The sequence below is a fragment of the Sceloporus undulatus genome, chromosome 3 (genome assembly GCF_019175285.1).
Source record: "Sceloporus undulatus isolate JIND9_A2432 ecotype Alabama chromosome 3, SceUnd_v1.1, whole genome shotgun sequence".
NCBI lineage: Eukaryota > Metazoa > Chordata > Lepidosauria > Squamata > Phrynosomatidae > Sceloporus > Sceloporus undulatus.
The window spans coordinates 27,995,543-28,013,330 of NC_056524.1; the positions used below are offsets into that span (position 1 = coordinate 27,995,543).

General features: G+C 40.7%; 1 protein-coding gene across 2 annotated transcripts in view; it reads left to right on the forward strand.

Annotated features, from left to right (window-relative positions):
- IL17D (interleukin 17D) overlaps nt 1–10,983 on the forward strand; it is a 22,914-nt gene extending 11,931 nt beyond the window's left edge. The window contains exons 1-2 of one of the 2 annotated variants that reach the window (XM_042458304.1): nt 440–469; nt 9,970–10,983. In XM_042458304.1, coding sequence (XP_042314238.1) covers nt 468–469; nt 9,970–10,291 — 324 coding nt within the window. In that variant the 5' untranslated portion in view covers nt 440–467 and the 3' untranslated portion in view covers nt 10,292–10,983. Of the gene's footprint in view, nt 1–439; nt 470–9,969 lie in introns of those variants that run through there. The other variant, XM_042458303.1, reaches the window with a different exon arrangement.
- The last annotated feature ends 6,805 nt before the right edge of the window (nt 10,984–17,788 follow it).

Here is a 17,788-nt window from a genome sequence, read left to right on the forward strand (position 1 = left end):
TGGAAGGTCCCTTTGCAAACTGACTCACACTCACACAGCTAGGACTTTGGATGATGATGATGATGATGATGATAAACATGGAAGGTCCCTTTGCAAACTGACTCACACTCACACAGCTAGGACTTTGGATAATGATGATGATGATAAACGTGGAAGCCAAAAACACACACACCCCGGCCCAGAGAGGCCTACCTTTGGTCCTCTCCTTTCCCTTTTGCTGCTGCTGCTGCTTTTGTTGCGGCTGGGGCTGCCCTCCGCTCCAGTCCTTTGCCGGTCCAGGAAGTAAACAGAGGAGAGCTCATCCTCTTTAACCTGGGCGGCCAATGGGGCAGAGAGCTGGAACAGCCCCGCCCCTGCCAGCAGTCATAGACTACTGAAGCAGGGGGCGGGCTGTTCCGCTATTGGCCAGCCAGGCCCAGCCTGCCAGCCAATAATAGGTGGCCCTCCAACGCGCCCAGGAAGATTAAATGTGAGTGTGGGCGCGCAGTTGCGCGGGGCTCAGCACAGGCAGCAGGCCCGGCTTGCGGAGGCGAACCGTGGTGGCGGTGGCGGCGGACAGAGGAGCAGCCACAGCAGGCCACACAGCGACGGCTGCAATGGTGGTGGCGGCGGTGGCGGCCACAAGAGTGGCCAAAGGCACCGCCATAGCGGCGCAATAACAAAGCTGGGGGGCAAACAACAAAGCGTACCGTGACCGTGCAGACAGTCCTAAAGCAGGAAATACCCACCCCCCGCCGGGTTATGGCAACCCTATGCCCAGCTACAGTTTCCTCCTGGTTTAAAATGAATGCATCTATGTCATTTAATAGCTTAAATATTTTAACTTAGGATGTTATTTTTAAAAAGTGATCCTTTGGCCTTAGTCCCATATCCCATAAATATCCACAGACACAGGTCTATGCTACACTGAGCCATTTACCCTCCCACCAACTTACTGAAAAACTCCTGAAGCTGCCCTGCACAGCCATCCTGGGCTTCATGGCAAGCAGGCAGGATCAGATAAGCATCTGGCTATGTTTCCAGAGCCAGACATAGAATGATCATCACAGCAGTGCTGAGTCTCCAGGGGGATCCTGCCAGATCTCAACACTGATTTGACATCTAGATCTCAGATGTAGCCAGAAGTTTTTCCTAGGACTCATCCCACATACTATTTAACCTGGTTCGCAATTTTCTTTCCCATCAGATCAATGAATCGATTCCACGCAAGCGTCGTTCCCACTATGAAACAGGATCTTTTTAATCCTCATTGTTTTCGGGGGTTTTCCAGGGACGATTATCGTCCTCACTAGAATCTGCGCCTCTCGATCCGTTCCATTTTTGTCATTGGTGAGGCGGCCAGACATCATTTCAGTGACATAGCCATGCCTAATTCCAGCAACACGAGAAGATCCTTTGTGCTGCCCCCACTCCCCAAATACTTTCCCTGTTTCCAATCCCTTTTTTCGTGGTTTGCCAACAAGGGTCTTTATAGGAAATCCCTTGCCCAATTAGGTGCCTTAACAGGATGTGAGATCGCATTACCAATTCAGTAAATAAATAAAAAACCAAAAACACATCAAATCCCCTTACCGCACACAACAGATTCCTTCCAAAAGCAAAGCAAAGCAAAGCAAAATAATAATAATAACAACAACAACAACAAAAACTTCTTACAGTGGAGAAAGGATCATGGCCACATTCAGAAGGAATCGATCAGTGTCATGCACTGCTTTTCTGGTTTTTAAAAAAACCGTGGGTGCATATTTTGAAACAATATAGCCTAGAATATATTGGAATATAGCCTAATTTTTAATCCCCTTAAAATGTCAACAAAACATTTTAGTCCCAAAAAGTAACAAGAAGAAGTAATGAATAATTGTTGCTTGTTTGATGGGGAAATGTAATGATGTTATGTTATTTAAAAAGGAAGGTGGTTGTGCCTTCATTACACTAGAAAGCAACATGTTACAAGGAAGGCGTTCCTCATAGTACATTACTACTCCAAAGCTCTGCTTAAGATCACATCCTATCATCACAAATCAGAAATTTTCTCTGGGCCTATCTAGAAATGTTAACACTGATCCTGAAGATATTTGAGTAGACATAAATCCAATTGCAAAGTTAGGCCTACTTCCAACTGAAAGAACTAAAAGCCAAAGTACTGTGTACTGTGTAGCTGTGTAATTCCTTACTCCCCATAGTCTCATCATTATCTTCTTCTCCTTAAGAAAAAGCCCTAGTAAAAACAGGAATCTTCAGTCAAGACTGGTAAGGTGTGCTGTTTTTCCCTTTCCCAGCTCATTTTCTGCTCCACTTCTACCCCACAAAGGCTTTTTCTTGTAAGGGTAGGACATCCCAAAAGAAAGAGAGAAAATCAGTTACAGTCAACATACAGCTCTGAGTTACAACTAACCTTGACCAGGCTGGGGCAAAAATGATTCACTTCCATGTAAACATCGTTTGGATTGGAAATTTAAATTTATGTGAAGTGAGGCCCTCAAATCAAATACTGTTCAGTTCTGATTTCCATTATCACAGAAGAAGCAGTTGAGAGCAAATAATGTGTTGTAGTGAAACCATTGTTTCCCAGCTACAAACTATACTCCTTCTCCCTTATAAGTCTGAAACTTGGCATTATGTTTGCTTATTGTCCATGTTTTGTCTAGTGAGTATTTTATATATTAAGATGGTGCTTATTTTTCAAATAATAATGCTGGATTTGCTAAGGCTCCATGTGATGCTGCCCCTGCAAGCCAAGCTTACGTGCCAATAGTAAAAGCCAAAAATGTACTTTTGCACTGTAAAAGCATCCGAGTGTCGGGATGAGCACCATATGAAATGCAGACCAGCCTTGATTCATTGGCGGCTTTGTTCAGTAATATTAGCCTGGATATGTTTTGCCATCAGTTCCTCATATCTTTGTTTGCTATATCTATAGTCTAGAGAGATGTGTGATTATTGTCAGTTAAGAAGTAGAATAGGTGCAATTAAGACTAATGACTATGAAGTAAGGATCGTGCTGGTGCACTAAACTCACAGGCACACTTTCTCTGGAGTCAGGCAACAGTGGGAAAGGAAACCATACAAAATTACTGGCTCTTAGCAAACTATTCCTCCATTGATTTACTTCCTTCACAGCCTCTGATTTTTTTCCTCTTATTGCCACCAACTATGCTGGTGGAGTTATGTCAGTATATGGTATCCATACAATTCTGGCCAAATCAGTAAATAGTTGTGGTTGCACAGGGCTATGTCATAGGAAGAAGTGTTTTCTAAAGCAATGGATGCTATGTACTGTATATGCATTGTCCTACTTGAGAGTATGTATTTTCCCTGGAAAATGATTAACCATCCATTAAGAGCCCAAGCCCTCCCTCCAGTCCATCTGCCTTGGTCCAGGCCTTGGAGGTAGAGAGGAACTGCTGGACCTCTTACCCTTTCCCTCCACCACTCCCTTCTCCTTCTGTGTCATGTCTTTTTAGATTGTAAGCCCGAGGGCAGGGAACCGTCTAACTAAAAAGATTGCAAGTACAGCGCTGTGTAAATTTACAGCGCTTCATAAATAAAGTTTAATAATAATAATCCAGGGTTTTTGGACTTCAACTTGCAGAAGCCCCAGACAGCTTGACCAGTCCTCAAGGATTCTGGAAGCTGAAGTCCCAAATGGATGGACAAAGATTGAGAGGCACTGATCCAAAAAAAGAGCCAGGGCACCTTTTCCCACCAAGGGCTGCATTTTGTCAGCAGCAGAGCTTGAAACAGTGGGCATGTTGGCTAGGGGTGATGGTTTGTAGAAGAGGTACGGTACTCCAAAAGTGTGGCTAGTCCAAGCTTTACAGGGGATAATCTGTTGGGGTACATGATGGCCAAAACCAGCAGTAAGTAGAGCAGAGCCAAAGCCCAAAATGACTCTGCTACCCACATAATCCCCTTCCCACTTTCCCAGCTAAGCAGTTTGCTTTCATCCTCATCCTGCCAACATCCTAACAAGTGCTTAATTTTCCTTCCCTTTGCTTTTAAGTGCTAGCCATGAGCGTTGCACCTGAATTGATATTAGGAAAGATTAAATCTGAGGTTGTAACCATGGTTTGCTGTTAGTTTACACATAGACTGACATAAATATAGGTATAACATCAGGCTTGGTTAGCTCTATAAACCAGAGATTAGAGATGAATTTGTGATCACTGTGTCCATGTTGTGGTTCAAGAATGCACCCAGCCTCTTATTTAGTTGAGAAGAGAAGGATGCCCTTAGAATATATTGGTAGATGTTTGACAGCTGCTGATAAAATTGTGAAAATAATTATACCAGTTGAGTTTCTGTCTGTCATGCACTTTTTAGACCCAACAGAAAAGTGCCAGCCCCATTTGAATTGGGGGGGGGCATAAAATCTCCCCTCTTTTTGTGTTTTTATTCACTTGCATTATTATCAGACTGTATTAGATTGTGAGCCTGTAAAGCAGGAGTGCCTTTCACAAAGCATTCTAGAAAACTTTCTTATCAAATCTAGGGATATGGATTTAGGAGTAGCAGAAAATCAGAATTTGGAAACCCTGTAATTTTTGATTACAGCTCTCAGAATTCTGAGCAGCTATGATGGCAAATGATACAGGGAACTGTTGCTAAAGAAAAATTATTCCGAACTCAACATTACTGAGACTACTTGTTGTAATAGAAATTGTGCATGGTAATGGAATTATTTTTTTTCTAAAGGGGTGTATTTCTGACAGGCAGGCTTCATAGTACAAAGCAAATATGCACTCTCTTTCCCATATGGGCATGAACTGTAGATCTTTGGATCAAATACAGTAGTGCTTTACTTGAAGCCTTTTTACAGAGCAGCCATCTCCTGCTGGCCCAAAGTGTAGATCATTCCACAGAACTTGGCTCTGAAGTACACCTAATTCTTTCTAGTGTACCATTGTTAGAGAATATGTGCAAAAGAAAGGAAAGATCAGTTGTCTTAATTTTTTTCCCAATTAAAACAAGATCTTCCTCTTGTCTTCCTGACTTTTAACAGAAAAATATCAGATGTGAAGTTGAAGGTTTCCCCAGCAGACAATGGATCATTAATTAAATAGGCACCCTGAGGCCTTGCCATTCAATAACAGAATAATACACAGATTAACATGCAAATCGCTTCCTCTCAACCAACTGTATATATACCCCTCTGACTTCCATGCCAGCATTCTCTGAAGATGCCAGGAATAACTGCTGCTGAAATGTCAGGAATAAACTCTTCTAGAACACGGCCTCATCGCCTGAAAAACCCACAAAAAACCTATAGAAAAATATCTATATAGCCTTTGAGTTGGCAAATATCTTCTTTTATGGGCAGTCCTACCATAAGGCAGAGTGAGATGACTGCCTTCGGCAGCAGAGTTTGGCTGTTGCAGTGAATATCTGTTTAATTAATTGTTGGTGTAATTTTGTTTTGAAGGACGGGGAGAACTATTGTAGCATTTTCTGTTTTATGTCCCAAAATAACTTGGCTGTTCCTGGGCACTACACGCTTTCACAGGTGAATAGGGGGCAGCATTTGCTGCGCCTTCGGTAGCAAAATGTCTTGGCATGATGACTGCTTATGAATTAGGGAAGAACTGCTTATTTCTGATAGTTCTGCAGTTTTTCTTGACCCTCTTCTCTTCTTCTAACAGCAACTTCAGCAACAACAGAGGATGGGAACTGGGACACCTTTTAACTTTTTCCTGCCTTTGCATTTACCTGCTCTGATTCTGAACCATCATTCCATCCTCTCAATTGCTTTTCTCTCTGATAGATGCAGTAGTCTCCATCTTTTCTCTTTTTGGGATAAAACACACCTGATGTAATGTAATTTTCACAAAATGGCTAGGAAAGTAATGGTTCAATCACCCCTTCTCTTCTTCCTTTTCTCCTATCCTACAATCACCTATCAGTCATCTGACTGATCTCGAGTTATTCACAGTTGCTTTACCCATTAAGGCTTCCAAGGGGAAAGAATCTATATCTTTTCCACCCAGATTCAAAATGGGTGTTTTCTCTGCTGCTGAAATATGTAGAAGGTGTATGTTTGCATTATATTCTACTGCTGTTTAGGCCTATGCTTCTCAATGTTATGCACCATGTAAGGGAACCACGCTCATTGAATCGATCCATTGATTTGTATCGCACACCAATTTACCTGTTAAGTGAAAATGAGGCTTTCAATTTCAAGGGACTGTGTTTTCCCTGCACCTCTAACTCATAGCAATTTTAAAAGGGGAAACCATTTTTTCCTTATTAAAAGGAACTCTTGCTACAAAACCGACTTAATTTCAAGCTGCAGTCAAGTTGATTATGATGTCATGTGAAGGCTGCCTGTGAAACCAGCCCAGGTAGTGGAGCAATGCCAGTATAAAAGGCTCATTTGAAAACAGCCCTTGCTTTCTGAGAGTATTTAAGAGTGGAGAGCTTTTCCCAGAGCAAAGCCAGCAAACACTCAGTTAAAATTGCAGCAGGCTTAACACAGGATCTATACTGAAAACATCTGGGAACCAGAATAGATAACTCCCAAAAGACGTGCTTGTCTAGTTCACGGTGTACAGCTTTAAAGAAAAGCAAATATCCCTCTCAAGACTGTTACCATATACTGATGTACAGAGATGGATCCTGCCATTTTGATGACTCCTCCGTTCAGTCCAAGGTGGTCCATTCTTCTGCCAACATCTTTGTACTTTGAAACGAGAACAGGTGTGCTCCAGATAACTCAAGGATGACAGCCAAATGGAATTCCAAATATTATGGAAGCAAGCAACACTCATTTCTATCTTATTCTTGTTCTTTAAACCTAGGCAGATGAGACGATAAATCCTGCAAATCTACTCTTGGTTCTGGTTTAGATGCTTTTGATTCAGGACTGAGATCAGTTCAGCTTGCTTCACTGAACATGTCATCCATTTCTTGGAGATTAGCCCTGTATTTTCAGCATTGGGCCCGAACAGACAGGCCAAAATAAAGCTGCTTTGGGCCACTTTGGAGGTATGCTGTTTAAATGCTGCATGTGTCCTACGAGGTCGGAAGCCTTGCTAAAGCCATACTCCAGTCCTAAGGACTATAGCACAGCTTTGGCGCAGCTTCTGGCCTCTTAAGATGTGTGTCTCATTTAAACAGCATACCTCCAAAGTGACCCGAAACAGCTTTATTTTGGCCTGTTTGTTCACGTCCATTGAAACCCAGTCTTCTAAAACCCTTTTCAGGCTTCCCATTACAATTTGGATTTGTAGAAAAGCAGTAACATAGTATAACTGAGGTGAGGGGAATTGGTCCTGTAGTTCAAGTGAGAGAGGCAGGCTCATTTTGCTGCTTGATGGTGAGGTGGCACTAGAGATGTGAAGTCCCAGGGAAAAATTAGGGGGGGGAATCATTTTTGTCCGTGTTTTCCTGAGTCATGCTAAAATAAAATATTCCATAATCGATTTTCTTCCTTTTAATTTTTTCTTGTTTCTTAGGGTTTTTTCCTCAGTCCCCCTGGGTTTTTTCCAGGAAAAAAAATTGGGGGGAAAATGAGAAAAAAATTTAAAAGGAAGAAAATCAATTATGGAATATTTTATTTTAGCATGATTCCGAAAAACAAAATTGTTTCCCCCCCTAATTTTTCCACAGGCCTTCACGTCTGGCACCCTTGCTTGAGCCATGGGCTGCTCTGGAGGAGAAGGAGAAGGAGACCTGAGTCTACATGGAAAAGTAAACATTACGACTCCCAAGCAGACCATAGTTGGACCAGCCAGCTGGTCCTCTTGTGCTCTCAACAGAAGTTGGATATACATACCTTTCATCATGCAAAGCTTCTCTTTTTGACAGAGACTGATGGGAAAAGTGGTTCAAACCACTGTTAAAGGTTAGAAAAAGGGATAGCAACAACTTTAGCGACGGAAGCATGAACTCAGTGCAAAGAATATGTAGAGCTAGGGAAAGAATAGGTTCCACTGCAAAGTGTCCTAGGCATAACTTGGAAAACTCAGGGGATTATATGAATTGTCATCCACTTTTTTAAAAAAAACTTTTCTGAGTTAAAAAGGGAGGGTGGGTTGTGCATTTTGGCCTAACGCACAGGCCAGTCAAGGCATTGTAATATAAGGCAGAGTGATGTGGTTGCTTCAGAAAGTATATGGGGAGGCAAGAAGTGGTAATAAGATCATAGAATTGTATGAGTTGAAAAGGGTCCTACAGGCCATCAATTCTAACCCCTTGCTTAATGCAGGAAATCTAGGTAGAGGATCCCCAGCAGGGAGCTATCAATCTCTTTTTGAAGACATGCAGAGAAAGAGACCCCACCATTAGTTTCAGTGTCAAACTGCTCTTACTGTCAAGTTCCTTCTAATATTCTATCAAAATCTACACTCCTATAGATCCTACTCTCTGGGGCAGCAGAGAACAAACTTGTGCCCTCTTGTTTGTGACAGCTGTTTATGTAGTCAAAGAGTGAATCATGTCACCCCTCCATCTTCTCTTCATCAAGTTCAACATGCTCATCTCTTTCAACTTTCAGAGCTATCATCCTTGTTGCCCTCCTCTGAACTTGTGCCAACTTTTCTATATCCTTTAAATGAGGAGCCCAGAACTGGACACAGTACTTCAGATGAGACCTGACTAGTGCAGAATTGTTCTTGTGCCTTCGTTTCCAACTCATCCCAGGGTTTTCTTGGCAAGATTTGTTCAGAAGTTTTCCATTGCCTTCCCCTGAGGCTGAGAGTGTGTGACTTGCCCAAGGTCACCCTGTGGATTTCATGGCCGAGCAGGAAATTGAACTCTGGTCTCTAGTGTTGTAGTTCAGCACTCAAACCACAATTCCACACTGTCTATTAATGCAGACTAAAATATTATTTGCCTTCTTTGCTGCAGCATAATATTGCAGGGTCATGTTCCACTTATAAACAACAATAATACCAAAATCCTTTTCACACTTATTGCAGCTAAGCCAAGTATCCCCTGTCATGTACTTGGGCATTTGGATTTTGTGGCCTAAATGTAGAATTTTTCATTTGTCTCTGTTTAATTAGCCAATTTTCCTAGTTTATCAAGATCTTTTTGAATTTTGATCATATCTTCCAATATGTTACCTACCCCTCTCAGTTTTCTATCATTTACAAACTTGATCACAATTCACCTAAGTCATTGATAAACATATTGAAGAGTGTTGGTCCCAGGACAGAACCCAGCAGCATTCTGCTTGAGACTTTCTTCCAGTTTGAAACACAGCCATTGATGATGGTTTGCCAATCAATTATGGATCTGTCTGAAAGTGTTTCCCGCCATTCTATATTCATTCAATTTGCTAATCAAAATATCATGTAGGGCTTTATAAAATACTTTGCTGAAATTCAGATGAACAACATCTATGGCATTCCCATTATCTACTAAACTAGTGACCTGATTTGTGTAGGAGATTTGTGTGTGTATCCGGTAGCTTGCCTTGTGCCTCCAAAGCCAGCCTCCAAAGAAACAGCAAGCGTAGGTTTCCGCTGCGAATCTGGTTATATTTGGTGTATAGAAAGCTGGAAGGATGGGTGGGTGGATATCTTGTCTTTTCCATCAGGTACCAAATGTCTTGCGACAGTCCTGCAACAAACTGAGCCAGATACATCCAACAGTTGTGAGAACTGGGCTGACCCTTCCACAAGCCCTTGATTTGATTCATTGTTGAGGCTTAAGCCCACTGCATGCCATTGGATAAACAAGGAAACTTGAACTTGGTGGTGTCAGAGGCTGATCTATTTAGGGAGCTGTCCAAAGTTTTTTCTTTCCAGTTTTCAAATAAGCATCTCAACTTTGAGAACCTTATGATTCCCACTCCTCCTGCTCCCTTTGCTTTCTTGGCATAGTAACAAAAACATTATATAATACAAAGCAACTGTCAACTTTGTTATAATATTGTCCAGCTGTTTTAAAATAAGGTGTGGAGTGCGGGAGAGCTATGGGAGAGAATATACAAACTGAGTCTTTTCTTTTTTTTCCCCTTCGGCACAGGATCTCTTACGATCCGACAAGGTACCCAAAGTACATTCCTGAAGCCTACTGCCTGTGCAAGGGATGCCTTACTGGGATTTACGGTGAAGAGAATTTCCACTTCCGGAGTACTCCAGTATTTATGCCGACTGTCATTTTACGCCGAACTACATCCTGCACTGGAGGCCGATATGTTTACACGGAGGATTACGTGACTATCCCTGTAGGTTGCACCTGTGTGCCAGAGTATGAAAAGGAAGCTGAAGGAGTCAACTCTAGCATAGATAAACAAGCAATGAAATTGCTAGCAAACCACAATAGTGAAAAGCCGGCATCAGAATGAAGAACACTAAAGGAAGCCTGATGATATAGGTCAGGGCTGGCCTAAGGATTTTTGCTGACTGAAGCAGAGGACAAGCCCTTTCCATGCATAAATGCCAAGTGGACTGCCAGTTGAATTTTACCTCTGCATTGGCAACAAGAGAGTGTTCTCCGTTGCATAAAAGAGCAGCAGGGCATTTTAAGGGACACAGGCTACACCAGGCCATGGGGCACACACAGTTCTGTCCTCTGTCCCTCAGTGTCTCTGGGCTGAGTCAGTCAGCTGCTTTACACTACCTAATGGGCCCCTGCTTTGCTGGTCTTTTAATCCCAGTTTCCTGGTTCAGAGAACTGTACAGCCTATTCCCACACATACCTGTATTGCAATGACAGATGCAGTTTGAAGCGAGAATCTGAGTGAAGGAGCAACCACAAAATGATTATGACACACATACAGTGTCATCTCTAATACGATCCCTTTCCATACATGCACATCAGCTGCAAGGTGTCAAGTTATGAGCATGTGATTCTGATGTATACAGTATGTGAACCAGCTCATAGAAGAAAAAGTGTATTTTGAAGATGCAAGTGTAAATTTGGAAGACATTGGTGATGGAGAGGATCAAGCTATTATAAAATTAGTAAAATCTTAATGGAAATAATTCATATGAATTTTTAAAAATGCCTAGGTAATAGCCTTGAAGTTTTGTACCAGCTGACATGTGTAAGAGAAGTTCACATTTTAATTTGCTTCATAAGCACAGCCATTATTATCTCAGTTCAGTCCAGTCCCTTCTGGGCAGAGTCCTCTTTTAACCCAGACAGACATATTCAGGAGGGTCATTCATGTCACCTTACATTTTGGAGAGCTGGAAACACTGCAGGAAAGAGTAAGAAATGAATCCTTCTTTTCTAGAGAGGCAGAGGCTTTGAGGAGGAATAGACATGTCTCATACATTACTGGCAAGGAATGTAAGAACATGTGACCCTCAAGATGTTATTGGCCTGCATCATGCCTTACCACTACCTGTGCTAGCCAATTTCAAGGGGCTACAGAGAAGCACCAATATATGTTAAATCTATACCCTCTGAAGCATGTTTGGAACTGCAGCCTTGCATATGGAAATACTCAGTGGAAATCAGGGCCAGTTCATACATTGTACAAGTGCCAAGTGTACTTCACACTTCCTCACTAGTGTTTCCAGCTGTATGGCTCCTAAATGGTGAAGAGCAGATGGCTATCTCCAAACAGTTGGTAGTATGTAATGGCTACATTTTTAGTGGGGTGGTGGTGGCATCCTTAGTTTTGGTTATTATACTGTGACCAATAGTACAGAGATGCATGATTCCACGTGAGTTTGCAGTGCTTTGGATTGTTGCACTGTATGCAAAAGCAATGTGAATTGTGCTTCATAGTCATGTAAATTGGCTGTATCACTTTATTACTAAGGGCAAGGCAGAGCCACTGAGAGTAAGGGAAAGTGAAGGCAATGAAAATGAACCAGAAAACATTTTTCCAAGAAGTGCTGATAAAATTAACAACTAAGACCTCTAATGGTATAAACCTTCATGGACAGCAGCCCACTTCATCAGATGCATGAAAAATCAAGAAGTGCTTTTTGTCTTTCCATTTTTTAACATTATGAATATATTACTTCTGCATTTGCAAGGGGAAAACTGTTATTTCAAAAGAAGTAGCACCCCAACCATAGCATCAGCACAATGCAAAGGAATACCAATTCACCTGTGAACAAACCAAACAAGAATGGTAGTAATTTACTTAAAAAGTTTTCCAAAGTACTTTATTGCTGATGTTATTCAGGGGTAAACTGCTGTTCTTTCAAAAGTTGGAGCTTCAAAATCGCAGATTTATACCTCAGGTATTAGTGCAAAAAGCAAAACATGATGGTTTGTATAACTATCCCAAATCACAGATACAAAGCAGTATAAAACTGGTCTATTCATTGGGTGTGTATCAGCACAATTATACAATACTTTTATGCACCAACACAACTATGAGATGTATTCACATAACATTGGGAAAAGAGAAACATGCTCCTTAGAACAGTCTGGTTTATGACCCTTTCAAAAGTGTGGAAAGATGCCAGTTGCCTTTTTAAACCAGTCTAATTTTCAGCTTACAAGACTTATAACAGTTTTAGATTTTTCCAGCTGCAGGAACCTTTCAGAATAACAAAGATGAACAGAGATCAGATAAAATTAAACCACGCTGCTTGGCCAATTCAAATAAGTGGGATTGAATGTGTCTTGGCACCCACTGGTGAGAGCAAAACAGCTGCCAAATTAGAAGAATGTATGAGCCAAAAGCAATAATAGCAAAACTTCAGTCAAATGTGCATCCTGGAAGCCTCTGCCTATGCCTCTTCAACAAATAAGAAACCAGTACTATTTCTTCTCATTGGGTTAATTAGTCTAGACCTCTTTCCCCACAATTGGCTATGCTGCAGGCATCTTTGTATATACAGTAAAACATTCATTGACTTTAATTTCTAGTTATCCAGTCAGTTCAATGTTTTGCCTTCAGAGCTCTTCCATAATGAGAGGCAATGTGTGTGTGTGTGTGTACTGTTTTCATAGTGTATTTATTTTTTAAGTCTAGCTATGTCACCAAATTGGAGCATGGGGGGGGGCATGCAAAATGCCCCCTGAATCAGTTGCAGCTTGGCCTTCATATTAAGGATGAGCAAATGCAAAATTCAACAATACATCTGTGTTTCGTTTTCAGGACATTTGAAACTAGGACACTGAAGCATGTCCACACAAAGTGTCTGGAAACCAAATTCTGTGAAGAATGGTTGAAATATTTGGTCTGCTTAAGCTAAAGAAAAGAGGAGATTGATCTGAATATATTCATCATGTAGCTGAGGAACAGACATGGTTTCACTCATTTCTACAGGAAGAAGGAAAGTGCACAGATGTCAGTGGCTGAAAAGAAGGATAAACTCAGACTTTAGGCCAAATTTGGTCCTCCAGGGGTTGCTTTCTGGCCTTCTGCTCACCCACACATGGCCTTTGCCCCCTTCTCCATGAGACCACTGCTTAGCAGTTAGCCAGTTTTTGTGCAGGTTTCCCTTGCATTTCAACAGGTAAAGAGCTCTCTCCTAAAGCAATGGTTCTCAAACTTTGGCCCGCCAGGTATTTTGGACTTCAAGCTTCGTCAATAGTTAGAGCTTTTGGGAGCCAAGGTCCAAAACATCTGCAGGACCAAAAGTTTGAGCTTCAAGGTAAAATATGTTTGTATTTCTGGATCCCACACTTCTGAAGTTCCTTCTTGTATTGTAAATTCAATATGGAATAAGAGAATGGACTAGATAACTACAAAACTACCTCCCAACAATAAAAGTATGTGGTTCCTACTTCTCAATAACAAGATACACCTAGGAAAACCCGTAAGGAGAAGAGTACTGAAACCTACAGATGAGAGGATTTCTCCATCAGCTTTCCCTTAAAGAAAAATGCAACAATTTGCAAAAGAACAGTACACTGTGTTATGATATGGGTGGAATACATGCCTTTGCATAGTGACGGTCCCAGGGTCACTCTCTGGTATCTCCAGCTACATAGGATTGAATAGCAGGTGATGAAAGACCTTTCTGAGCTGGAGATCCTAGCCAGCTTCCTACATTCTTTTATACAAAAAACAAAACAAAAACAGAACAATGGTGGATCCCAAAATCCCAGGGAGTAATTTACACAACAGTTTCAGAACATCCTTAATAGTATTTTGCTCTCTTTTGCCTCCGTGAGTACCCTAAGCTCAAAGTCCAGAGGTTAAAGCTTTAACATGCTATTTGTTGAAAACTTACTAAATGATGAATTTGCTGCCTTTCTGTCCATCACCAATAAACTATAATGCAGCTGTTCCAAGCAAACATTCTGTTCAAATTATTTCCGACCCTCTAGAGTAACTGTGTGTGCCATATATTTGTACAGAAAAGAATGTTTGCAAGACTTATTTCAAGATTCTCAAATGGTCAACATATCACAGGGAAGAAATGTATTGTTGAACCTAGTCCAGGCCATATTTGCAAAAGCAATTCAAAGCAGCTGGCAGCTGTACATGATCTGAGAATTACTGCTTTTGTCTCAGGTTTTCCCTCCCCATTACTGAGGTCTACTCTATAATAATAATAAAATAATAATAATACTTGGAAGAGGTACAAAATGTCATAATAATGAAAGTGATGCAATGCAGAAAATGTGCAAACATCTATAATGGGGAATCATACAACAACACCAATTTCATGTCTCAGTGACAAGCATTCAGATGCATATTACTTGAGGTTGTATTTAAGATGCTTCACAGTTGCTTCACAATTGCTCTGTGTAAACAGTGCATCATAGTACATCATCTGTATGGCTGTATGTTTTGGGGAATGGTGGGCAACAGTGGGAAAGCATTCCTTCAGGGACATGATTATGTGCCATTTTCTAAGGCCTTCTGATCAGCTTCCAGAAACACTGCCAAGTTTTGTGAAATAATTCAAAATGGTGATCAAAATCAAGGGCAGGTATATTAAGATCCCTCTTCTGTGGTCTATTGTTGCTGGGCATCACCGTACTATTAGCCTCCAATATCCATACAATTTTCTTCCCACCCTCAGTTTTGAAAAACACAGATTGGTGGACTTGCTGCTTAGTCAATGCTTGTGATCATTCAGTTCAAAGTATGAATTTGTCCATGTGAGCACATGCCCCAGGGTCAAGGCATAGAAAGAAAAAGAGGGAATGGGAATTCATTTTGCATAGTCTTTTTGATTGAAGGTGATCATTCATACTGTCCATGAAAGAAGAGTTTGCATGGGAAACTGAACCTGATCTATCCAAAGAGCCTAACACTTCGCTTAAATGATGGCAGGATTTCAAAAGCAGTATACAGTATGTTAGTCTGGAGTTCTGAGAAATAAATACAAACCAGGCTCAGTTATTGAAAGCTTTATGCCAAGGCATATGTATCAAATGTTCTCTTTTGCTCCATTATTTCAGAATTTAGTTAATATAAAAATACGATTTAGAAACCTTTGGCAGGTAAGTAAAAGCACAGATGGCTATCGCCTGTAGAATACATCCTTAAAGAGTGCAGGGTAGTTGTGATATGCCTGTTTAGATAGGAAAATGCAAATACAAGGTTGTTTGAACATCCAGGGCATAAAGCTTTAGAAATACCTTCCTTCCTGAATTGCTTTTAAACACACATACAGTTATGCAGCAAGATTAAAAACACAGGAGAAATGTCAGATTTTATTCTGATGGATGAAAGAAAGCTCTTCCAGGATAACTGAAGAAGTGACTTCTAAATATGGGAAGCAAACCTTGTTTAAGTCAGAGCAAAACTGAAGGGAAACACTATTTTCCTTTTTTCTCTCTGTAAAAAAATAGCAGAAAAGGACATATAATCTCTTGTCTCAAAGAAAACTCCCCATCACACTACAGAATTATAGCTCTATGACTCCATTTTAATTGCTAGGGTTCCATTTTATGGACTCCTGGGATTTGCAATTTAGAGAGTGGCATTTCAAATTTTCAGCCAGAGATCTGGTGTCTCACCAAACTACAAATCCCATGCTTCCATGGGATGGAAACATGGCAGTTGAAGTGAAACCAGTGCTATAATTTCCCAGGTACAAGGTGAACATCAATTTTCCTCTATCCTCTGCTACTATTGAAAGTGGAGAGGGGACATTAATTTAAACTGATCTTCTGAAACAACAAGTAAAGAAGCTACAGACTGAACTGAGCCTGGTACATTATTTTAGTCTGGAATATAAAGCACAACTTTTCTTCATCTGAAAGTACAGTTGATGACTAGTTTGGAAGTAAAATAGTAAAATCAGTGTGTTTTGTGGTATCTTAACAGAATTAGTATGGAACAGCAGGACCTTGGCATCCAACAGTGGTTTGGTTCCAGGATACCCCAAGGATTCCAAAAACTGTGGATGATCAAGTCCCATTAAATACAGTGGAGAAGTAAAATGGTGTCCTTTATTTTTTTTTAAATGGCAGAATCAAAGGTTTCCTTTTTGCAATATAATATATATATATATATATATATATATATATATATATATATATATAATCTTTTCAAGCTGTGGATGGTTAAATCCATGGATAAAGAACCTTTGGATATGGAGGGCTGACTTGTAGAAGCTTTTATGGACTATGAAGTCTACTTCACAGTAGACCCCAAATTATGCAATGTACAAACATATAGCATGGGATTTGTAGTTTGGTGAGACACCAGATCTCTGGCTGAAAATTTGAAATGCCACTCTCTAAATTGCAAATCCCCGGCGTCCATAAAATGGAACCCTAGCAGTTAAAATTGAATCATAGAGCTATAATTCTGTAGTGTGAAGGGACGATAAGTAGTGAGCACAAAGAAATATAACAGGTAGAAAGTATATATAGTGACATTTATCAACAAATGCCATACACAAAGCCACAATAAGCCAATCTGCTATTTTGGCATTTGGTAAGTTAATTAACATGCAGACTAGAATCTTTAAGGTGTTTAATGTATAAGTTCCTCTTATGAATAAATTGGACAAACCAGGTTGTGCACTGGTGCCATTGTACATGCAGATATGCATACACTTTTAGTTGTGCATTCAGTTGCACCACACTGTGATTTAACCATGGGCTGTACAGCACAATCAATGTGTAATTCCATATGTGGAGATTTACATTATGTAACTCCTATGTTACAAGGAGCCCTGGTGGCGCAGTGGTTAAATGCCTGTACTGCAGCCATTCACTCAAAACCACAAGGTTGCAAGTTCAAGACCAGCAAAAGGGCCCAAGCTCGACTCAGGCTTGCATCCTTCAGAGGTCGCTAAAATGAGTACCCAAACTGTTGGGGGCAAATTAGCTTACTTGCTGTTCACCGCTATGATCTTTGGAATAGCGGTATATAAATAAAACAAATTATTATTATTATTATTATTATTATTATTATTATTATTATTATTATTATTATTATTATGTGTGATCTTGATTAGTGTGTGGAAACAAACCCTGAACCTTGATTTAGGACACAGATGATGTAGCCCATCTTGCAACATAGCTGTTTCTCACTGCAATTTAAAGTTCCTTTATTCAAGAATGACTGCTTCAGGAGATCTCAAGTGCTGTTATAAAGGAGAGCAGTGGAAGTAATGCTGGTTTGTTTTTCTCCCAGTACTGCTGCTGTGGGCTATATTTCAGAAGAAGGAATGTGCAAAAATAACTTCTGAGTATTTCATTCCTAAGGAAACCAAACAAAATTCCCAGGGTCGCCATGAAGGGGACTTGAAGGCACATTGACACATACACACTTCAGAGCTTGAAAAGTCCCAAAACTCAACAGGATATGTCGCCATCTTTTTAAGGCATCAAGGGCTCAATGTGGCATAATAATGTGGGACACAGGCAATAGTGTGGAAACATTACATCAAGAGGAACACACAGAACGTAATACACTGAAGGAAATCAGCAAATTCGGCTCTCTATGCTTTCAGGT